This window comes from Aptenodytes forsteri, unplaced genomic scaffold (assembly GCF_000699145.1).
Source record: "Aptenodytes forsteri isolate BGI_AS27 unplaced genomic scaffold, ASM69914v1 Scaffold155, whole genome shotgun sequence".
Lineage (NCBI taxonomy): Eukaryota > Metazoa > Chordata > Aves > Sphenisciformes > Spheniscidae > Aptenodytes > Aptenodytes forsteri.
In genome coordinates, this window is record NW_008794446.1 from 5,041,480 (window position 1) to 5,066,228 (window position 24,749).

The 24,749-nt window shown below is 44.0% G+C and overlaps 1 protein-coding gene across 2 annotated transcripts in view; it reads left to right on the forward strand.

Annotated features, from left to right (window-relative positions):
* STARD13 (StAR related lipid transfer domain containing 13) overlaps positions 1–15,191 on the forward strand; it is a 303,961-nt gene extending 288,770 nt beyond the window's left edge. For both annotated transcript variants that reach the window (XM_019474868.1, XM_009290199.1), the window contains 7 exons: positions 2,555–2,756; positions 5,585–5,792; positions 6,721–6,835; positions 7,611–7,832; positions 9,818–10,035; positions 14,274–14,450; positions 14,829–15,191. In XM_019474868.1, coding sequence (XP_019330413.1) covers positions 2,555–2,756; positions 5,585–5,792; positions 6,721–6,835; positions 7,611–7,832; positions 9,818–10,035; positions 14,274–14,450; positions 14,829–14,946 — 1,260 coding nt within the window. In that variant the 3' untranslated portion in view covers positions 14,947–15,191. The remainder of the gene's footprint in view (positions 1–2,554; positions 2,757–5,584; positions 5,793–6,720; positions 6,836–7,610; positions 7,833–9,817; positions 10,036–14,273; positions 14,451–14,828) is intronic.
* Positions 15,192–24,749: the final 9,558 nt, after the last annotated feature.

The window sequence follows — 24,749 nt, forward strand, 5'->3', positions numbered from 1 at the left end:
GAGGGTAAAACCAAAGAGAAAGAAAAAGCTCTTGAGAGATTTGAGGCAGTCAAAAGAAGTGTCCGTGGGCAGTCTCAGACAAATATCTGCTCTGAGAGGGAGGGTTTAGTTGCTGGGAAGCATCAGAGCTACGTGAAGGGCCATTTCAACTCAGCTTGAGTTTCCACTCAGAGTGGAATTGGGAAAATATTGAATAGAAAATGAAGGAGGAGAAGTACAGATGGGGACCATTTAAAATATCTTTCCACCAAAAAACTTTCTAGGCCAAAACCCTCCAGACAATTCAGCTTCTCTGCTTTACAGTCACTCCCTTTGTTCCCATTTAATTCAAAGTCTCCTAATGCCCGGCCAGAAGTCTGAGCAGCCTCCAGTCTCCCCCAGCGTCTTGCTTATCTGTCTCTTCTATGCACTGCAGAAGGCAGTCTGGAGTCCTGAACAGGCATCAGAGCTTCTACTGCATGCACTTGGTAAAGTTGAGGTTGCTCTAAATCATTGTAAGGTCTGGCTCCTGGCACTGAAATGTCTAAGATAGTATGAGGAGCCTCACCATTATTTGTGGGATGTATTATTCAGTTTCAATTTGTGAAATAGAAACTGCTTCGCCTTTGTCAACTGCATCTTTATTTCTGTCATGCATCATATGGCTACTTGCAGGGCAGATGATCCACAGCATGAGGATAATAAAGAGTTTGGGCCAGACTAACCTCTGATAAATCACTGGATTTATAGTCCCATTTTATTTACTGAATGAATCTGTAATGTTGCAGAACAGAGCCCAAAACATCTTTTTCTATCAAGTGAAGAACTGTCCTCTTTTGATTAATTGTGATCTTTTCCAAGAAAAAGGGAAATAGGAGTTTGGATAAATGTCATTAAACAAAAACAGAGATCAAGAGTAGCAGAATGATGTGCAGCAGGAGATAGCGCAGGTGAGATTTGATGTCTGACCTCTTGAATCAGACTTAGCTGGAAGTTTTTAAAGGTTCTTTATACCCCAGCAAGGACACTTACCATCAAAAGCAGAGAACTGAGCCTCTGCTCTCACATTTATCTACCACACGCCAAAACTGTATTTTTTGGATAGAATGGGTCCTTCTGCATCTTCAGCACACACTTCTAAGAGGAAAAGGGATTTAAAAAGAAGACGAGAAAGGGAAAAGGAAAACCAGATGAAGAGAGCCAGATGCTCTTTCGTTTATTCTCTTGTCAGAACGAAGAGCAGAGCTTCACCCGTGAACAGAAATACAGTGCGCTGGGATGTACACAGGGCACACTCCAGTTCTTTACTTCCTACACATAAATACAGCACATGAGCAATGCTAAATTCATCAATAAGAAGACATAGCAGAAGAGCCGCTCACAGCCAGTCTGGTGTAGCAGTTCATCTCCATATAAATAAATACATTCCCTCACAGAGCTACATAGTATGTAATTAGCGTCATTAATGTGCGAGTTAACAAAAGTCCTCAATACCATGTTCCTGAGCATGGGAAGTGTTCTAGGGAGAGGAAGGACCAGCGTGAACTCTGTGCTGGCAGAAGTGAGGGGAGGAAGGCCAAAAGGCATTATTTTCTTGCCTTTACACATTTTTGTTGGTGGACTACGCCACACAGAAAGCTGAACAGACCACCAGCGAGACAGCGGGCATGGAGGAACAGTTACAGACTGTAACTCCAAACCTGAAATGCAGCTTTTTCTTACGTCTTTCTCAGTATTTCACCTTTTCCCCTGCAAAACTGAAGGAAGACAGTGCTAGCACTTCCCAAATGAAACACTGTAAACTCACTTGGGAATAAATAATGTGGTTGAGGCTCAGGAATTCGCCCCCAGGGGAATTCCACTGGCAAGAAGGACGTAAAAGGGCAGCGCTGCGGTGAAGGCATCATTTGAAGAATTACTGCTTCCTTTAGAATAGAAGGCAAACAGGATAAAAATGTATCTTAGTGATACTGCACAAGTAATCCTTCTGTGGCCCCCGCTTTCAAACTGGGGTTTTCAATGGGATTTGGGGGAACTGTTGGAAGCAGGAAGGGGAAAAAATAGATTTGGTCTTGATTTTAATGCTTTACCAGGATTTACTAATCTTTTGCTCAGCATTTAATACTTAGCTGAGCATAATATTTTCTTGTTAGTCTTCAAAATATATACCCAAATAAACATGAGGCACCAGATTCTCATCTGGAGTAAATCAACAGACAGTCACCGAAGCCAAGCAAGCCACTGCTGATTTCTATCAGCTGAGCATCTTGCTTAAACTCTTCAGGCAGCAGGGAAACCACATGCACTCTGAACTCTCCCTCTAGGCTGGGATACAGAGCAGCAGCGTTATTAACTCTTACAGTCCTACCATGAAACCATGCACTTGCCTACCAGACTGTGGGCAAGTCATGACCATCACATTTGCACATGTTTCTTTTGTTCTTGCCTAGAGTAAAATAAGCAACCCAAACTTTGGTCATGATCTAAGTCCCCTGTAATAGATTTTCTTTTATATATACATATTCTTTAATTAACTTTTCTTTTTTTAACTCAATTCAACACGGTGCTTTTTTAGGTGGGTCTGTTTCGAAAATCTGGAGTGAAATCCCGAATCCAGGCCCTACGTCAGATGAATGAGAGCTCCCCAGAAAACGTCCGCTATGAAGACGACCAGTCGGCATATGATGTGGCAGACATGGTAAAGCAATTTTTCAGGGACTTTACCAGAACTCTCCTCACAAGTAAGCTAGGAGAGACTTTTCTACACATCTACCAATGTAAGTTATATTTTCATTATTATAAACATTTATACAATATTATATATTGTATAATAATATATTGTAATAAATTTTGGTATGTTAACACTGGGTGGGATTCTTTCTGCTTACCTTTGAGATGTTCAGGGACTTACCAGAACCTCTCCTCACAAGTAAGCTAGGAGAGACTTTTCTACACATCTACCAATGTAAGTTGCAATATTTTCATTATTATAAACATTTATACAATATTATATATTGTATAATAATATATTGTAAATAATTTTGGTATGTTAACACTGGGTGGGATTCTTTCTGCTTACCTTTGAGATGTATAAAAGAACCTCTCTGCCCTCAAAATCTTTCACTGAGAGATTTTTAGAACTGCCTAAAGGTTTCAATGTCAAAATATTAGCAAATTTAATGGAAAGACAGTGTTCAAATCTTGAGAAGCTTTGAAAATATCAGCCTCACAATCAGAACGAAGCCAGAAGGACAGGCTGTCATGGACATAAAAAGCGTGAAGACTCATGTTTTTGTCAGATTTCTTTAAACTCTGGGCTCATTTCATGCAGACATCTCAATACAAGTGATCTTCTGGGCATGGAGAAGTGGTACTTGACCATGAGAAAATGAGCCGGTGCAGTCCCTTTCCTTGCTGTGACTTTTGATTATTTGCCTTTTCATTATAGTCAATAAAATATACATGCAAGCAACAAGCTGCCTTCATTTACATCCTCAGCTCCTATGTAAAGATGTCATAGAGAAAGAAAAAAACCAGAGGATTTCTTTTCATTTCAGTGTAAGCAGTCTTCAGCAAAATCTGAGACTCAAATGCATCAGAACGATGAAAATCCCTGTAAATCAGGAAATGACTGTGTATCTGTTCTCCAGGCCAAGGGAGAAACAAACAATGAGGAAAACACTGAAAAGCCAGAGGAATTAGAGTTTTTTCCTGACAATGTCCATTATGAAGGCCAGTCAGCCGGTGCACCGGCAGATACAGAAAAGCGTAGCCAGCCAGCCTAAGCCAAATAATTGGAAGCACTAAAGAGAAGTGTGTCTAGTCTTTTCACTTGCAGACATTTCAGCTGCCAAAACAATAGAAAGCCATTTTTAAACACTGTATAATCCCAGTGCTAAAGAATCTAAGCTACTTCTGTACCTCCCTTTACTGTAAAAATCTGTCTGTGGCGCATAGTCACTAATGTGTTTAACATCACAGTGTCTGTAGCTGGTAGAGAAATGCTGTGATCTTGCACGTGAGAGACAGCATCGCAAATAACTTTAGTGGATTTGGTCATACATGATGTCTTGGGACACAAGTGAACTGAAACAGTTGGTGCCTAGCCCTGGACCATCATTTCCCCCTCTTCTTTCCTGCTTACAAGTTGCAGGTCTTGTCTGCCTATGCACACATCAGCAAGCTTGTTCAGAAAAGCAACAGAAATTCTTGGTGTTAATAAAACGGCAGTCACAATTGTTTCCGTAGTGCAGTGGCCAAGGAGAAGATTATCCACTGGAAGGACATTCTACATGTCCTTGGAAACAAATCGCCTTTAAACTATCTCTTGATGAAAATTTGGAATGTCCTATCTTGCCACAGGAGCGCCTGCAAGTAAACTACCCCCTTGCCAAAGGAAAAGAGACATGGCAGAGCTTAATGTCATCAGCGTTACTAGGTCTGTAGCCAGAAGGAATCCCCATCTCCGAGTCGGGAGCCTGGCATTAGGATTCACAACAGCCAAAAGGCTGAACAGTGAAACATTGCTACCAGCCAACAAAAAAATTCTGTGAAAAGGGGCACGGGCTGACTCTGTAACCCTGCATGGTACTGCAGTGGGAAGTCTGAAGAACTCTTCTTTACACTGATTGGAGGGGAAAAAAAGTGCTAGGAAAGATTTTCTTGAACTGTACCAGTACTTTAAAGGATTTCAGAAAGACTTGAGGATGGGTCTGTTTAAACAAGGTGGGAACGGGAAAAGATGGGCTCTGTAAACACTGGAGACCAACGTTTGGATTAAGAATGAGTAGCAGTGGGGTTTTTTCCATGCGACCAACAACAAACATATTTTTCTGTTTTAGACAGTACTGACAAAAGTCCTTTCACAGAAATAATGTTGCAAATTGCTGGGATACCAATTGTATTTCATAATGTCTGCAATTAAATAAATCTGTAGCTGGGAGTTTTTCTTCCTCTTCATCCTGTTTAACAAATCATTAATGTGAAGTTAGGAAGGATTTTTACTCTCCTAATGTATTGGCAAGGGATTTCTGATGTTCTGGGCCTCACCGAAGATCTTTTTCATATATCCAGGACCTTTTTCATATATCCAGAATGGCTTGGTTTGCTGTAATGCAGAGGATTGGGCATGAGATGATTACTGTAGTAGTCTATATGGCATAGCATTGATGAAACTTTCCCCATTTCCCTAAAACTCTCAGTTGCCTAATGTTTACCTATGACTTAAAGGGCTGGCCAGTCTTCTTCTCTATGAACTGTCTTCCCAGGGGACAAAAGAAACCTGAAAAATACCATTTAAAGATATGAGTACCGAGTACTACTCTCCCTTCATAAACTTTAAATGAAGTTCAGTCTCTTTCTTGGGGAAGAGCCTTTCAAACGAGCAGAGAAATGTCATACGCTGGCTAGGCTAGCTGTGCTTGATGGAGAAGCAAATACCACAGCCCTCCAACAACCAGCTGGTCTTCACCTCTTAGTCCCCTGTCATCTGCCTCTTCAGAAAGCCATTCCCAGAGTGTGAATGCCTGTGCTAACTCTGTCTTGTTCCTGGCTCCTTATCTGATCTTACAACTGACCACCCTGAACGTCCCTTGCTTTTCCTCAGACGTCCCCAAGGAGCAGCGGCTGCAGGCGGTGCAGGCAGCCATCATGCTGATGTCTGATGAGAACCGGGAGGTTTTGCAGACTCTGCTATGCTTCCTGAGCGACGTCACCTCCGTGGAGGAGAATCAGATGACTCCTATGAACATAGCTGTTTGTCTGGCCCCTTCCCTCTTCCATCTCAATATAGCGAAGAAAGAAAGCTCACCGAGGTAAGTTTCTTCTCAACACTGTAAATAGTCATATCCTTAATACAAAATGATGCTTTCAGTGTTTCTAAAGGTATGCAGGATAAAATTTTCCAAAGCATCTGCTTTCCAGCACACATTACACAGGGCATGGCTTCAGTGAGAGGGGAAAGTCCATGCTGCAGAGCCAGAAGCACACTTGTACATGCACAGAAGGTGTTTTCACAAGCCCAGCAGGCATTTCTGGCTGTCTGTGGTGAATATGCAGTGCATGCTTTCCATGCGAAATTTCAATGGGGCACTAGTGAGTTTTGCATAAGTAATGTTGGCTTCTGTGAAGGGAAAGGGCCTGATTTTGCTCTGTTTGAAGTCAAAGATTGACGATGTTTTAAAGGATTTTAATATGTAGATTTTCAGTGAGTGGTTTTTCACTCTGTATTTTCTGGCTACATTCTGCCACTGGGAAACTGAGTTTATTTCAGGCCACATTAAGATGGCGTGTAACATGGTGAGTGTAGACTAAACAGGGCGTAGACCCTGCTAAACATTAGTGGTCCCAACTTGATGTCCCTTCTGACTTTTTTTTTTCCCCCATCTGGTTCAGAATACACTGAGATTCTTGGTCATGTATGTGTATAACCAGCATCCAAGCAAGTGCTTTAAGCAGTAACAGCGTAAACCACTGTACATCATGTCCGTTAGAAGCCCATTCCAAAATGTACAACACCTAATGCAGGACATGCATAACCTTTCCTGCTTTTACCTTTGGCTCAACAGTATTTTAGGTAAACATTTTTTCTTTAAAAAAGGCCCAACAGTCTGAGCAATCTTTGTGATAAATAAAAACGAAAGATAGACTTTTCTCTCTGGTGTTCTGAACATCCTGCTGCTGTTTGCTTTCATATTAAAAAGATTCAACTCTTTTTACCTGAGACACTGAATTCAATTACAGAGTAATACAGAAAAAATATGCAACAGGGAAGCCAGATCAGAAGGACCTCAGTGAAAACCTGGCAGCTACTCAGGGACTTGCTCACATGATAATGGAATGCAACAAACTTTTTGAGGTGAGTGCGAGACTCAAACGGCATTATTCATGGCCACATAATGCAGCATCCTTTGAAGTATTTATGTTTATGCTTACATTTTCTGTCTTGTATTAGCTCAGAGATTGATGGTGCCTCACTTATTTGTAAACTTGCTCCATCTAAAGTTTATTTATCTCATTTCTTTATGACTGTTCCCTTCTAGCATTCAAAGACACAACTATTAAAAATGCAGAGTGATTACTCTGTGGCAGTTTTCAACCCAAATTACTGGATTAGGAAATTTTAGTCTAATTAAAATAAAAATCTGCTGTTTTAACATTTCATGTTATTATAATGCTTTTAACACCTCAATTAAAACTTATTCATCTCAAAAAGAAGAGCTGATACACTTTATTGCTGTGTGTCATGCAATAAAGTTAAAATTACATAGGGAGATGCAGTCTCCCTGCATCTTTCACTGCAGGTGAAGGAGAGATAATGCTCATATCTCACTTCCCCAGAAGCACAAGGCAACTTTTCTGGGGGCTGGAGGAGTAACACAGGTGTATTGACATACAGTCGGTCAGTCTAATACGGTTCTGCATGAGTAGTGCTATTCTGAGCCATGGACTGTTTCATAATACTACCTTGATTTCTCCTCTTGCATAATAAGCAAAGACAGAAATAGGTATCCATTTTACAGATCATAGGCTCATTGCAATTGGATGCTGAATGGTCCATCAGCCATTACCTTAAGGAAAAGTTCTCAGCAGGAGGTTTTCCCTGTGTGTTTTCCCTCCCTTCTGTGGCACAGGTCCCGCATGAGATGGTCACCCAGTCCCGAAACTCCTATGTTGACGCAGAAGTGCATTCTCCCACCCTGGACGAGCTAGGGAAACAAGTGGATGAGGAAGGAGGGAACTATCAGATGTACCTGGAAAGTCTCATGCAGAATCTCCAGAAAGAAGCAAAAGAGAAATTCAAAGGATGGGTCACGTGTTCCAGTATAGAGAACACAGAACTCGCCTACAAAAAGGTAATCTGGGGAGACGTGGAAGAAGCAGTAAAGAAACCAAAGCAAAATACAGCCTAGCTATGGGACACCCTGACTTGTTGCATGGCTAAATACATACCCTTCTGTCTGGTGAGGCACAGGATTTTTTTTAAAAAGACTACTAAAAGCAGTTAAAAATGTAATATAGTAGTCATTCAAGTATGAGATTCCAGGAAAAGGCACACAAAGCAAGCTAAGGTCTCCAAAATGAATAAAGTAAGTGATACAGCAAACAACGCAACCAGAGAGCAAGCTGAGAGTTTAACAACAGATAACATTACCTGGGTAAGCTCTTTGGTTGGGGGACAAGCAAAGTTTCTGACCGTCTCCTGTTGTTTGCCAGCAGTTTGGAGAACACAGTCAGATCACAGGTTTTAAAAGCCCTCTTCAGGCTGCCTGCTGCTTTACTTAGTCAGGCCAGCCATACGGCTAGTTTTATCCCTGATCCTCTTGTCGTTGTTTCCAGTGGATTTTTGATATCTGCAACCTTTATCGAAATTTCTGAAGTTGTTCCAGGATCCGTCACTTCTGCAGGGAAAGCCAGACCATTGCAGCCAGGAGGAGGGTGCTGCAGGGTCCCTGCAGGCAGTGGGGTTCAGGGCTGCTGGAAATGCAATGGAAAAACAGAGGTCTGCAAACCAGCAGCTACCGAGAGGAGGGGGTGGATTAGGGGTGGGTGACATGAGTAAGGTAGGGGAAGGGCACTGGGAAGAGTATGGGATCTGGATGGTGAGGGGGCAGGGGGTCTTAGGGGCCAGAGGCAGCATTACCCCCATTTGGGAAAGTGCAACCCCTCTGTTAGGGCAAAGAAATCACAGTTACTCTGGTTTGTAGTCAGCTTCTGTGAGTGACCTCTCCAGGGAGGGACTGCAGGAGGTTGGGGAAGGAGTAACAGGGCTCAGGTGGGAGTAGGATGTGGGAGAGGGGAGGGAGTGAATAGGGGCATGCACAGGTCTGGGGTCCAGGGCATGTGAGACTACAGAGGGGATTGGGAGCCCCTGAGGCTCTAGGGCAGGAGGATGGGGGAACTGAGAGCTTTGGGGAGGAGAAATTATAACAACGTAAAATAATTTAAGGTGGGAGTTGGGTTTCTGGGAACGCAATCCTGGGTCTGTGGGAGGTGCTGGAGGTTTCTGGAGCACTAGCATTGGTATGTGAGGATGCCAGGGTAGGGAGGGGTTAGAAAAGCAGGGTTTGCAAGACCCAGTGCTTACAGTTAACTTGTTTGCTGCCTGAAATATGACAGCCCTAAAACCATGCAGAAATGCTGTACATGTGGAATTTAGGATATTCATCTTTTACACAGCCTAGCACTTTCTACTCCCCTTCTTGCATGCTGTGGAAATGTAACAAGTAACAGGACCCATGAGCTAGGACGAGTTAGCAAGCAGTTTGTGTGTTCCTTCTTTGAAAGGCATTTTCCCAATACTTCCCTTGCGGCTATTTTGAGGAGCAAACATCTGTGTATCTGACACATAAGTGAATCAATGTGTGTTCTGCTCTTCCACCGATTAACCAGGAGAGTTAATTGACCCTCAGTACCAGCTAGTGCATCAGATTGCCCGAGGTGGTAGCTTTATTTCAGCCCAGGGTTTCGGTCTTTCCTTTCATCTGTTTTTACTTCTACGCACACATATTCTTCATTACACTTAGGATGCTTGGGATTGAAAAAGTGTCTGTCACACCAGAAATAATACAGCAACTCCACTGGCACTATAGGAACTGGTCCAGATATACGCTGGTGTGAGAGCAGAAGTAATGTATCACTTCAGTTTTCCATCCAGGACTAGTATGCATGTTTTCACATACAGAAGAGCAACAGCACTAATAGTAATGGTTAGCAGGGAAATACGCATGCTCTTAAGCTGAAGCCAGATACCCATACCAAGGTTCTGTCATCAGTTATCCTCTGCTGAACATATGCGTATAGATCATGGAGTTTTATGTTCTTTGTTACTTTGCTCCAGGTTGGGGATGGGAACCCCCTAAGGCTTTGGAAAGCCTCAGTGGAAGTTGAAGCCCCCCCATCAGTTGTCCTGAACCGAGTGTTGAGAGAACGTCACCTCTGGGACGAGGACTTCTTGCAGTGGAAGGTGGTTGAGAGCCTGGACAAGCAGACAGAAGTTTACCAGTATGTTTTGAACAGCATGGCTCCTCATCCCGTCCGAGATTTTGTTGTTCTAAGGTAAGCTAAGGACAGTCCTCCAGTACCTTTGATTCCTGCAGTGCATACAAGGAAGATCTGGTCTTATCTCAGCCTTCGTATCTGTATAATTGTGCTTCGAGAACTCTACTTCTGGGCAGCAGTGTTGATTTTTCAAACTGAATTAAAATTGTATACCTAGAGCATGATGACCTTTTCTCTGATGTAATTTGAGCAGCACATACTCCTGAGGCCATAAATATAATTTCTTCCTTAGAACAGATGTCTGATAATAGCTGCTGTTCTCTCTTAGCTTTGTTTGTTGTCAAAACAGTGCAAATAGAACCCAGTTGTTTTTTACGCTGCTTTTGGTGTTCTCTGGGGAATGTTTGATGTTTAAGAGCCAAATGTTTAGTAGAGAAGATAGTGATGCTTTTAAGCTGAGGTTTTTATATGGTGTCTATATAAGTTGTTATTTTAGATTTGCAGTTGGAGTCTTTGTAGACCAAGAAATGCTAACCCATAAAAATCCTAGTGTGGAAATGAACAGAAAGAGGCAGTAGATACATGTTCTAACTGTCTTCCAGGGCATGACATCTCTCAAGTAAATGTATAGCTGTGTATCAGTATTCTAAATTCAGTCCAATTTCTGCCATTGTCTATCTGCCTGTACAGAACAGACAAAATAAACTTCTCTTATGCATCTTCTGCCTTTGAAATCCTGGCCCTTGGCTTGCTAGGAGCTACTGTGAAGCTGCTGACATATTTCACTTACAGGGTCAGTCCGAAGTTATTTATTTCAGGGTGATTTTGTGCATTCCCATTCTTGGTCTCTGCTTTCTTTGATTGAAATGATGTGCCAGAGAAATACTCAGCAATTTTGACAAAGGAAATAGTCCAGTGAGTCAGAATTGTATTAGAGGGAACAAAGACTGAAGGAAAAAGATGAGCCCTATAAAAAATAATTGTAATAGTACATCCCTTCTATGAACTTCAGTATTCTCTTAGAGAATGATAACATGCAGATATTGTCGGTATAAGGGAATAATTATTCTAACTCTTAGGGGAAGATTTTAAAAATATTTTGTGTAAGTTCTTTATAATGTGAAAACACCAACTCTCCCATTACTCTATTATTTCCTTTGCCTTCCCACAGTATACTGGGCTAAATTAATTACTTTAGAATTAATTTTCTTACATAATATTAGTGACTTAAACCAGTGATAAATTTGGCCCTCCACACAGCACCAAGAAGATTGCCTGGGAGTGGTGGGGAGGTTTTGATGACCGTAATTCTGTCCTCTTATTTGCCACTTAGTTCAGTATTACGTTTCATGGTGTTTGATGTTCTTTAAAGACCTGCTGTGCAGTCACATCAGTTAAAGAAAAACCTTGCCATCGAGTTCTCATTGTTTTCACTAACCCAGGCAGAATGACCCCCAAGGACTGAAATACATATCATAAAACTGAATCCTGGTGGGATTTTAAGGGCTGAAAACAGCCGTCAGGCAGATCTGTCAGATTCTGTTGTTTATCTCTTTTGATTTATATGATTAAGTCTAGAGCAAGGTTAGCCAGCGATATCGCAGTCAATTTGATACCTTATGATTGGTGGGAAGTGAACAGTGAAATTATAATTCACCTCTGGGGACATGAATTAATATATTTTAACGGACGGCAATTTTCCCCTTCCCAATCAAACTTTTGGCTGTGAAAGGATAAACTTAGTCGTTCTTTTTTTTTTTTCAATTTGACAGTCATAACAAGTGGATTAGGCTCCCTTGAGAAGACTCTAATGGTAAGAGGATAGGGGCGATGTTTCATATGCCTGGGATCTGACGCAGCACTTAGCTGCCCTGCACAGGCATCACTTTTCATTAAAGATTCCTCAAGTGTTTAATGTTCGTTAAGTATCACAGCACCTCTGCGAGTTAGGTGTCACGTCTGTTTTTACTACTGTTAAGATATTTAGAGAACTACAGAAACTGGCCTAAATCTGTATAACTGGGAATAGGAATCATACATCTTCTGCAATCTCTGGGATACATAGTTTTCCACTTCACAAATGGCCCAAGTAAGTGCCACGTAGTTACCAAGATGATACGGTCACATCTAAGCACTGTGCAGGCATTCACAGTAGATGGTTCAGCATTTCACAGCAGATCTGAGGTGTGATCTCCTACTCTCCATGTGTTTCATCTGCCAAGCTAGCTCATCATTTTTATTAATGCACAGACACATGTAAAACCTTCTGAAGTCAGTATCCTCCCGCATTGTCTTGAATAACAGCTCAATTTCATATAAGAAAAATGCAGAATGTTAAAATTATCTGCTGAAGTCCAAACTTCAACAGTCCTTGAAAGCAGCTTACCTGCTAAAACATGATACTTCCCAAGGTAGCATAATCCCTGTCTCAGACAGTCCATGGCAAGATGATGCACATTACACAGCACAGTGGGAATTTCTCATTTCTTCCCACAGCATAGGAAAGAGCATAGACCTATCCTGTGAGAGTCAAGGCAGATGAGAAAGATGTGAGACACCAGAATATGTAGCGAATGCTTACAGAACAAGAAAAAAATGCTAAGTATTAAAGTCTAGGTCTCATGAACCTGGTGGAAAACTTCTGCAGCATGTCAGAGAGGCTAGAAACTTGGGAGAGGGGGAAAAAATGAAATGACTGAGAGAGCTCAAAATAAAAATACATCTTAACAGGCCAGCCCAAAACCTGACTGCTTGTGAAAAGAAACACATGGATAATAAGGAACTAACTACCTATCATTGGCTAACTGACATATATGGTGACACGCTCATGAAATTTCATGGTTACATTACTTTTTCCCAAGTAAAATTTACTCAATAGTTGTGTAACAGTGGTGAGACAGAATGTGGTTCTATGATCGAGAAAATGCCCCTTTCCTCCTGTAAGAGAAAAGAACACAGAGCATAGATCCTGTTGGGAGAAGAGGTAGACGAGCACATGATTATGTTAGCAGAGACTGCAAAAAGCTTGTTGGTTCTTGCTGTGTGGCATTGGAAAGGAGGAGGACCTTTCCAAGAGATGTCTCTTTTTGGAGTGACAGTGAGGAGGAAGGAAGCAAATGGCTAAGTGATGCCTCTGTGGGTGCTTGGTTGACCGGTCCTTCTAGGATAGTTGGCGAGGACGTTGGTTCAAATGTTTGCTCGGTAGCAAACCAAAGCCTACCTAAAGAAAGGGAGCCTCAACTTCACTATCATTCCTAAGGGAGTAAACATGAAGTTTTAGCCTTTGGCTATTGCAACAAATAAACCATGTAAGACTCTACTTTGCCATTGCTACTTGGAGTGTGTGGTGGCAAATGACCATCATGTAATTGCCACCAACCACCTGAGGAGACTTTCCTCAGCTGCTGTGTGTCAGTGGATATAAGCAGCAGAACATCCTGGTAAAACGTGCTGCATTTATACTTATCATCACCAAGAGTATTGTACATTAATGTCATTGATTAAATAAATGCTTGTCATGAAAGGACACTTTTTTTTTAATTCAGATGCCCTTGAAACATGTTCTTGGAGTTTCAGCAGTCAATGTGGGTAGTAGTGAGGATTTCTGCTGTGCTAAACTGTATTTGTTGTTTTGTAAATCTGCATGGCTGCAATCCAACATTTCAGCCTTTGTTGGATGGCTTGTGCTCACTTTATGTCCTTTCCAAAACTTCTGTCTATCTGCAAAAGGCTGTATCATGCCCTGTAACACATGATGGTTACAAAATGCTCGTGTGGAGAAGCAAAACTTCTCCAGCTGGAGCCTGCAGCAGCATAGATGGGTGGCCATTCCACGTCATGGTCAGACTCCCAACTGGGGTGGGGGGACAACAGCAGCATCAGGTGGATATTGTACTTCAGGAAAATAATGTACATAGCATCAACTGCAAGGTCTTTCCCTGAATCATTTCAGAAGGTGGGAGTTTTGATTTGCCTCCTCATGTACCAATGTATTCCCAAACCTCTGAGCAGTTCTTATCAAAATTATGGTATCCACTGTTAAAATTAATACATTTACAAGAGGGGATCTAGCTCTAAAATCTGAGCTTGATAAGTTTCTGTGGCCTGTTGTCAGCAATAGTGACAACAAACTTGGAACACAAAACCCCTCCAGGGACTCCTAGGACAGTCCAGTGGCATTGCAGGCAACAACAAGGATAGGCAGACAAGCAAACTGTGACTTTAATTCAGGTTCTTACTCGTGTGCCCAAAAGTTTTGTTACTAAAGTGATTCCATCTTGAATGTGTTGCTGCAGGACTTGGAGGACTGATTTGCCAAAGGGGATGTGCATGCTGGTTGCTATCTCTGTGGAGCACGAAGAGGCTCCTCTTATGGGAGCTGTGCGAGCCATCGTGATGGACTCTCAGTACTTGATAGAGCCATGTGGCTCAGGAAAAGCCAGGCTGACCCATATCTGCAGAATTGACCTAAAGTAAGTATGCCACCTGCAAAAAGCAGATGTCCATTCAGCAGGGCAAAACCCTCCAGCTCAGGAAGGGAGGAGGTGTTGGGAACAGAGGGCATGGTCAACGTAGCTTTGCTGCTTTGGAGTCTTCCTGCAGCTTTTTCTATCCACCAAGCTCATTTCTCTGCTCAGCGTCTACCACTGTTACAATGTGATCATAGAAATAAAATCTGCTTATTTGATTACTGCAAGGGAGAACTTCAGAGTACACTTACAATGACAAGTATTTGATGTCCCCGCCACCACCATGGGCAGCAGGGAGTAGGAAGCATGGCAAGCCTGTTCCTGCGGGGCATATTTCTTGAGTCTTTGAGTTTCTCAATAATTGTCTTTCCATTTCTTCAGAGGACATTCCCCAGAGTGGTACAACAAAGGCTTTGGACATCTGTGTGCAGCAGAAGTTGCCAGGATCAGAAACTCATTTCAGCCTCTGATTGCCGAGGGACCAGAAACTAAAATCTGAGGAAGTGTTCCCGGGAGCATGTGAGCGTAAATTGGGGTCTGGCAGGGAACAGGAAGGCTGAAAGCAAAGATCTTATTTAAGCTACAGAAGTCTGACCAGACTCGGGTCTGTACAAAGGTGAAACAGGAATTTTATAGGAAAGTTCTTTTATTCTGGAGACTTACCTCCTCCCCATCACATCCCTTCTGTATTAATTTCAATTATTGAAGTAAACATTTCTTCAGAGAGCTTTTATCATTATTACTTTAAAATCAGTCTATTGCCATTACTTGTGTGTTACATAACTCTGGTATTTAAAGGCTTCTAAGAAGCATATTTTAATTGTAAATAAATTATGTACAGTATGTATATATTTATCTATATTATATCTATATATATATGTATATGTATAAATTAATTATTTTGTATATAACTCAGTGCAAATCACTTGCATCAGTTGGACCTTAAATGAATCTGTCATTTGTCTTTTAGTGTGTCACTGCTACATAAGCTGTGTTTGCTATTATCACAGGGCTACCGGGCATAATCCGTGTGATAACAGAAACGCCTGTTCTCAAATATGTTTCGTGTTTGTGTATGCTGTGAGAAGGTACCTAGAAATAGATGTAGGAAGAATTAGAAGAACTAAGGAGGAAGGAGGTTACTGTACGTTTAAAAATAATGAGGAGTGGATCAGTTTCACCAAATAAAATACATGGAAATGTAACTGAGATAGACATTTTGAAGGCCATTTATATTCAGCTGCAGAAAGTTTGTGACTGTTAGTACAAGGTGTTGAAAACTTACCTATTGCCTTAATTAATGGTATATCTGCCGCTAGAGGACCTCAGTATGTGCAGCGTTCAAAGCAACTGCTCATTCTCGGAGAGTACAAGGTAACGCTGTGTATACTGAGGTGTCCGAAATCAGACCAGTAAGTTATTAAGCTGTAAATCTTTTTTTTTTTCCCCAGCATTTTGTCTAGGTTCTGAGTAAGTGTTTCTGTGTTGCTCTTCCCTTCTACAATGGTGGTGGCTAGTCAATAAGAAACCCCAAAGCAGATTTTCCACATCCAGTGGACACAAAGACGTGCAGATGAATACCATGCCTTTTAATATTCTTACTATACAAATAACTAAACTTTTTTTAAGCTTTTAAACACGTCTTGGAGATTTAAAAGACTAAATGTGTTGCTCTTTTCTCCCATAGAGATGGCTAGTCGTTAAGAAACCCCAAAGCAGATTTTCCACATCCAGTGGACACAAAGACGTGCAGATGAATACCATGCCTTTTAATATTCTTACTATACAAATAACTAAACTTTTTTTAAGCTTTTAAACACGTCTTGGAGATTTAAAAGACTAAATGCAGACTATGCTTGGAAGGATTGCTTTTATAGTAGCAGCAAGCATTTTCATATTATATTGCACTGATCTGCATGATCCTGCCTCTGTAGCATTGGTGGGAGCAGGATTAGCCCCTGACAATGAGGAGTAGGAGCCATTTAAGCCTATTATATCATTTCATTTTCAGGGACCTATTATTTTGCTAATGGAAGAATGCTTTAAAAGTAATAATAATAATTTGTTGACTTTACCTTTGAGGCAGGGTTCCATTTTGTTTTTAACCTAAGACCAAAAATGATACTACATCTATGATTCAATAAGAATGTACAAGCCTGTTAATACTGTTCTTCATTAATCGTATTTGTTCACTTTGACTTTATTTATTGCTGCATAAACCAGCTGAGTCATTCATAGCCAGTGTTTTAGCTCAGTCCTTCCAACAAAATCCGCTAAGATTTAGTATGAGGTCAATTAAGTGGGATACATTTCCTACATGAAGCTACAGTTTTGTGCCCTGATTCAGTAAACAGGGAAGTCTCTTCAAAGCCAGTGCTTTAAATCTGCCCCAGGTACAGGGGCTGTGGGGCGGACAATGTGCAGTCCTCGACTGCTGCTAGAACACAACCCCACATGCCATCGTGCACACGTGTAAGGGCTGTGCTGGTTGGGGACAGCCCTGCAATTCGAGGAAGCAAGCCGGTGGGAGCTCGGGGTGGACAGGGGCGGGGTGACCCAGCATGGTGTCCCCATGGAGCAGCAGGACCCCAAAAAAGTTACTGTCATCTTCCTCCATGAGCTGGCTCACCCATGTTTTGTTGTACAACTCATAGTATCAGGGAGGTTGGCTGCCCATGAGCTCCTGCCTTGAGTTTATGGCCAACAATAGTTGCAATGTGCAACTCGTGTGTGGTTTTAAGTCTTAAAGACGGAGGAGCACTCACACCCTTACATGGCTGTGTTGAGGTCTGGCAGTCACCAGCCAGCTGCAGGGCACCACTACTGCCCACGTCCAGCCTTCCCAGGAGAAAGCGGTGGCAAGGCCAGTCCCCTGGTTCCAGCGGGACTGCCATCCCAGAAAGCAGCACCTCCTCCCCAAATGCCTGTAGCCATGGCAGCAGATTTCGTGCCGGCTGTTTTCCAAAACACAAGCAATTAGAGCACTTCTGCTACATTAGTTTGCATAAATGAATACAATAGTGCCTCAGTATTAATGGACGCAGAATTTCTGGCCCTGGGAATGGCAGTTGTCTGACAGTAAATAATTTCTTGGGAAATGAAGGGAAAAACCTGGACGGTGGTTTTACCCTGTCTGACAAGTCATTGCTCGGCTGGAAGGGGCCCTGTGCCATCTGCCGCCATTAGCAAGGTAGGGTTGTCCTCCTACCGTTGCAGAAGCTCTGTCATGTGCTTCTGGCATCTCTAAGCCGTGTATCAATGAAATAAAGATTTCTTTAAAATGCACATTATGCCATGTCTACCGTTCAGCTACCACAGTATTTTGTATTGTTACATTGCCATTGAGAATACATTATGATAATTGCATTTTTAAATGTTATACTCACATCAATACCTCATATTTTTACCTCATCTGTTGGTATCAGTCATTAGTTGTAAATAAATAATTGCAGAGTTGAATAAATTTGCATACACTAAAGAATCACGTTTCCTTTGTGCATTCATTTCATCCATTGGCACAAGAAACACGGTACATTTAAGCCCTTGCTTTCTTTATTGCAACCTGCTGTACACAAAACTGTTCTGATATGGGACTTCAGTAATGATTTTAGGCTCAAAATGATATGGTTGTCCATTATACTTATCCTATAGTGTCCTTAGGTATACAAGAGCTTCATGGCAAAGATTATGTTTTCCAAATAAGCCATTAAGCTAGGACGGCTGGCTTGAGAAAGGTGAACTCAGGTCTTCAACAGTTTTTAGGCCCCTGACTCGCACTGAATTCAGCCATGTTTCTGCATCTATCTTCTCGTCAATAATCTAAGCCTAGGTTCGTAAGAGTGACTGTGGAGCTGGGATGCTGAATGTTGGGTTCACATTCTCAGACTTCAGCATCTCAAATCCATCAAGCCACTGCAAAACAGAGTAAGATGCAACAGCAGGATAGTGATTCCTGTGGTTTGTCTTACATGTCTACAGATGGAATAAATGTCCCTTTAGATAGGCCTATATCTCTCCAACTCTCTCTTGAATTATCAAAAGAAGCAGAGTCTCAGAAAACAGGATGCTGAGCAGGGAGTCAGCTATGAGAGACCATCTAGGAGGGAATAAGCCTTTATGTCCCACCATTCAGGGAAAGCTCAGTATTAAACTTTGGACTGAAAGGAAGCACTTTTCTCCAACTCTCTGCCATGGCAGAAATGGTCAGCTGTGTAAGTCTGTCCTTTCTTGCAAAAAAATATAGTATGTGATATGCTCTCATTCCCACCTCTCCGTCCCACCCACCTGCAGCAACGTCAGGGCAAACAGACTGTCTTAACCCTAACAGCACTGATGTTTCAGCTCCTGGTATGTGCAGTCTTTATAATGTTGAGCTCTTGGGCATCCATCCTCTTTACAATGTCTTGCCTTGCAGGAGTCAAGAGCAAGGCATCCCTCTGATGCAGTTGCTCTGCAGAATTGGTGTGAGCCCTGGCGGATCGTGGCATGCCTAAGAGATGGCAGGTAGTTGTTAGACGAGAGCACAGGCTGAACGTACTGAAATGTCTGTGAGATGAAAATACTGGAAGAAATATCCGGAAGACTGCTGGAGCCTGCAAATCAAATAGGAGAGGATGAAAACTGATACTGCTGCTCCAGCTCAATAGTGACATGGAAGAGCTGGGGAGTGAATACAGATCTTGTCAGACAGAAAGCAGCACTTAAAAGGCATGACCTACTTACAGTCCCTTGGGGATTTAGCATGGCCATGTCATACTCTCCTTGCCAGATGTGTGTCAGTCACAGCTGCACAAGGGCTTCATTTGGATGGGTGCTAGGCCAGGCAGATCATGTCGTTACAACTGCAGTTGCACATCATGGTGTGCGAGAACCAGGAATACGGGGCATCAAACCCCACATTCAGAACAAGGTGGGTGTTTGGACTTTGCTAAAATACACACTTTAAATTGTGACCTTCAACATCGTGGATCATGCAGCTGTACTATGTAGAAAGCCAACATTTTCCCTCAAAGCAGCAATGGATGCAGAGCAGATACCACTTAGCACTGTGTGACTGTAGACTGTCCTGCTTCAGTGTGCAAGCAACTCAGCAAACACAAAGGTACATGGAACTCAAGGGCTAACACAGAGCAGAGCAGTGGGTCTGGGTTAATGAGCAAGTGACAGGGAAAATATTACAACACTGCAGACAACTATTTGCCTGTCTTTTATAGGCTCGTGTTGGGGAGGTCTCACACACTCCCAGATACCTTTCCTAATCCACAACAGGACCCAGACACCAGAGACTTTATGCCTCTGATGAAGGTTAGCATCTCTTGCAGAAAAAAATAACCTGGACACTTACCTCCTTCCACCCCTTTGACTCTGAAACTTGGATCTCTATCCCGCTACCTTACTACTGACCTCCCACAGGTAGCTATTTTCCACTACTCTCTTCCACTGTCTAAGCCCAGCTCGAGCCCAGCATGCCCTCTTCCCCACTCAGTCCTGGCATGCCGGTCTGCAGGCTGGGCTCCAGCCTGGGCCCCGCTCGCCCAGCCCAGGCTGCACAGGAGGCCACAGGGTTCAGCCTTCGGGGCAGGGTGATCGTGGCCAGATGGTCAATGGTCCCAGCCCCAGCTGCAACAGGGAGGAGTCAGGCACTGCCAGCCTGCCAGGGCTCAAGTCTGCAAATGTCCCATGTCCCACACTAAGGACAAAACTCCAGGGTGAGGAAAGATCACTTCTGCCTCCCTCCTCCAAGGAGGCAGGAAGGCAAGAGCGGGAAAACAACCAAGAGCCTGTACCAGGAGGAGCACAGGTGTTCCTCAGCCCCACCGCAATGGCAAGTCGGGGTTTTCGATCCTCTCCCTGGGGGTGTGTGTCCGGCGAGACAGGGAGGCTAAAGGCAGCCGTGGTTTGTATGCAGTGAACTGCTCTTTACCTTGAGCAGAGACTTGAACCACAGCGCACGGTTCATTGGCAGCAATTTGCAAGGAGACAGGATGGGGGTCCCAGCTGTGACTGCGCTTTAACGAGAAAACACCTCGTTCTGTGGCAAGAGCTTCTGCTCCAGCAGGACATGGCCCTGCTTGGCCAGAGCAGCTGCATGGAGCTCCGCTGGCAAGCCAGCTAGAGGATTACGGCTTATTTCTTAATCAAAATACTCAATTCTGCAAAAGGGCACCAGGGAAACTCAGCCTAAAACTGCAGACCCTGCTCTTTCTCTTTCACCTGCTCGTAGCAGCTCTGAGACAGACACATGGCTGAAACACAGAGCCAGCACTTGCTACAGTGAGGATTTGTAACAGCTTGTGATTTATGGGAGCAAATTAGCCACAGGGCCATCTGTCCCTCCTCCCCAGACCACGCCTGGCCCGCTCCTTGCTGGAATGACTCCTTTTCCTTGAGAGGATACATGTCGAATTACTTACTTTTTTTTTTTTTAAATTAAATAAACGTGGGAACCACAGGTGGTGGAGCAGACGACAGTAACCCTCTCAGCAGCATCTGCCGGCCAGCATTGCCCCACCACGTGTGCGGGACAGATGCTAGCTGGGTGCCTGCGTGCAGCCTGACCCCAAACCCAAGTGGGGCAGCAGCCCGGGGTCTGCCAGCCTGCTCGGCCGCCCTGCTGCACCTCGCCGACTCCAGCTGGGCTTGGTCTTCACAGCAGTAGGACCAGAAGCACCACAGCTGGTCTGGCTTGACCATAGTGAGTCCTTTTTTTCCCTCCAGACTCTTTCAGTTCAGAGACTTGCCACAGGGCGAGGCAAAAGCAGGGAGTGTGTTTATCAACACCAAACACCCATCCATGTGCCACACTGCTGGCTGTCACTAACCATCACGAGTGAGGAGCCCACCACGGCTGTAAGTGCAGACCGCCTGGGGTTCGTGGCTGCTCCAGTGTTTTGCTCACTGTTGGCCTGCTCCCAAGGGGATGGGAACTCAGAACTGGGCCTATAAAGTGCAGGATTTTAGCCCTTTGGCCTGATTTCTCTATCCCTGAAAAGTCATGTCCCTTTCCTCCTGGTCCAGGGAGGAGGGATCATGCCAGCCCCTTCCCCAGGCTTGTAGCATTTGGCTCATCACACATCTACTGCTTTGCAAAAGAGGTTAAAAAAACTGGTTTAGGGAAAACTTCCCATTCTTCAGTAGCTGTATTTGGGAATCCCTGGTGAGCAATAGGGCTGCTAGTGAGGAAGGATGAGCTCTGCTGCTGCAGATGCATTGTCGCAGCATTGGCAGCAATGCCCACACGCAGGGCACACCAACAGCTCCCTCCTGGGGCCGTGGGACAGTGAGAGCTCCATTTCAGAGCCGGCTTTTGGCAGGCCACCTTTCCCGCTTCCCAAGAGGCTGCAGAGCCTGAGCCAGACTGCCCACCGGCACGGCACCGATGCACACCCAGACCCGCCAGCGGTGAACCCACCCCAACATTGAGTGAGCCACCACATGTGTTTTATTCACATACCCTTCCCAAATACCCAGACCAAGCCCCATCCACAAACATCACCTTGAATGCGGTTTACTGCCTGGCCATGCTGATGCCCAACCATGACCTTATGTCTTTTTGAGCTGGGGTTATCATCTGGTTGTCTTGTGTGGTTCTCTCCGCACTCGAAGAGGTGCTGGGACACTAGTAAATAGCTGAGCAGTGACGTTCATCTCACTGCTGAAACCACCAGGGCAGCGACAGAAAAGTTTGTGGTTATTATCAATGCAAATAAAAATAAGGGTTGCAAATAATGAAAAATTAAATGGCTATCACTGGTCTAAGCCAAAATGTTACAATATGGACTCCTTGGCCTCCCAGTATTTCTTGTCTTGGGCAACCTTTTTCAGCAATCACTGGTATTTATCAGAAAAGAGATACAGTTATTGCATTTGGGTTTTTCAAATAATTGAGTAATTTAATCTTTTAAGTGCCTCTGAGATCACTTGCTGTAATTAAAGACAGAAGATGAATGACTGAAGTACAAGAGCATTGGAGGACTTTAAAAATGAATGTGTCCTTGACTGCGTCTCCTGTGCATTTATATAATGATTATCCCGCATTAATATGACCAAACAGATAAAAGGAGAAAATAATAAGAGCTTGGTTGCATTATTTTTCTTCCAGCCCAATAACAATATATCACCGGCTGGAGGAATGTGCCTGTGAATACCAAGCAGGAGCAACCACATGCTGCCGAGCGCAGGACCCCGCCGCCTCCTGCTGCGAGGTGCAAGGAAAGGCAATATCCGCTCACGCATCCCGCAGCAATGTGGCAGATAAATGAGTTACAAATGTGTATAAAATTCACGAACTTCCATCAGAAGTGGACTTAAAGGCTCAGCTAGTGCTGGGAGAGATGACTGCAACACTGGCAGCTTACTTTATGAGCATTTATTTCCTCAGCTTTTGGAAATAAGACACATTTGATCCTAGTGGAGAGAGGAAGGCAGGAGGGTTGCTGCAAAAAATCTGTAAGGCCTATAAGCAGTATTTTGTCTTCTAAATAAACCATACACCCTGGTATACCTATGTCATACCTTGGTATTTAGCTCCCCGTTCCATAGCCCAAATGTAAATAAATACATTCCCGAAGAGGGAAGAGGAGGTGCCAAGAGAGCTGGAGCTGGCCCTGCTCTATTCTTCACGCAGCACTAAGCCCCTGGATCATGCCTGTCCCAGGCCGGAGGTGCGGCAGCCTTGCACCCCTCGGGGCACCCTCTGGGCTGACCAGAGAGGCTGCAGCCTGCCGGGAAGCCCTCCTCGCCGGCTTGCTCCCCTCCCTTTCCTGGCAAGGCATCCAATGGCCTCCAGCTCAACTGCTCTATTGCCAGACTACAAAACTTTGTCACCTCGTAAAACTTTACAGCGCAGGTAGTTTATACTGTTACACCTCTTGAACTAAATGCTCGGCCAATTCGCTGTTCCCTCTGGCGGGAGGAAAAACAGATTTCTTGGGTCAGGTGTTGTGTTTGTGCAGCCCTGCTGGTTTACAGCGCTGCCGAAAGCCTGTTACAGAGCCCTGAGCGCAATGCAACAGCCAGCTCGTTGCTGAGAGCCAAGCCGCCGTTTCAGCCAGCATCCCTCCGGGACACGCCATCGGCTCTGCTTTTCCTCCAGTCCCCGCCGCACGTCCCGCTCGGGAGGCGCCTGGTGCTTGGCACCGCTCTGGCTGGGACGCGCACCCCAGCAGGGCACAGCCCCAGGGGGAAGCTCGGGCTTGGAGGCTCCTCTGGCTCCTGAGAGCCAAACAGGTGGGACTGAGAAGGCGCTGCCCAGGCCCTCCCCTCCCCTTCCCTGCAAGGACTGACGCCATAAAAAAAATCAGTGAGAAGTACATTATACATCCCAGGTTAGGGGGAAGAGTTAAAATTCATCCCTCTCTGCCAAAACAAACCCCAAAGTCTTGTGTGTTACTCTCTCAGTAAGGAAGAAACTCTTTCCATTAATAAAACTAAAGTAGAAACTAATCCAACTTGATGTGAATTTGCAGTATTTAGAAAACACTACCACTGTCATTCCCACTGCTTTGATCAGCATGCCGGTGACAGTGACCGCCTCTCCTGCACCTCAGACCCCCATGGGCCTCCTGGGACTCGGGCCAGAAACACATTTGGATGAGCTCAGGAGGGCTGGGACTGGATAATGATGCTTCGCCATGCCGTGTTACAAGTAACTCTTGCAACAAAGAGAAGGCTTTCCACAGTAAAATTCATCACATAGGAGGTATATCTATTAAGGGACAAATATGATAGAGGTAGGAAGTTTACACATTGGATCCTTTTTTCAAATGTTATTTTTTTAACAAGGAATATTCAAAGTCCCATAGCCCCTCCCCACGCCAGGGGACTGTTCCCTCAGCTCCCAGTGCGAGGAACTCACGCATACGCTTGTGCCTGTGGCTTTTCTGCCCTGCTTCGTCAGTATTTTCCCTGGCTTCTCTCTGCCTTCCTGGCCCTTTTGCCACTCCTTCACAAATGCACACACAAAGCATCACAAAATAATAGCCAGCAAAATGTCAAAACCCACAAGTGTCTTGGCTGTAGGCTGCTATCATTTCAACTTGCTGGTTTCTTAATGATCTTAATTTTCTCAGAAACGTTTGACAGAGAGTGGCGTTTCTGTTCAACTGCAAAATAAAAGCTTCTGATATATTGGACCCTGCCACTTTCACCTCACCTCATTATTCCTTTTCCAATCTCTTAAAAAGGGTGAGTTCTGATATAGGACCCTGCCACTTTCACCTCACCTCATTATTCCTTCTTTTTCCAATCTCTTAAAAAGGGTGAGCTTAACCGGCCAGAACCAGCCGTAGCCTTGTGATGGCT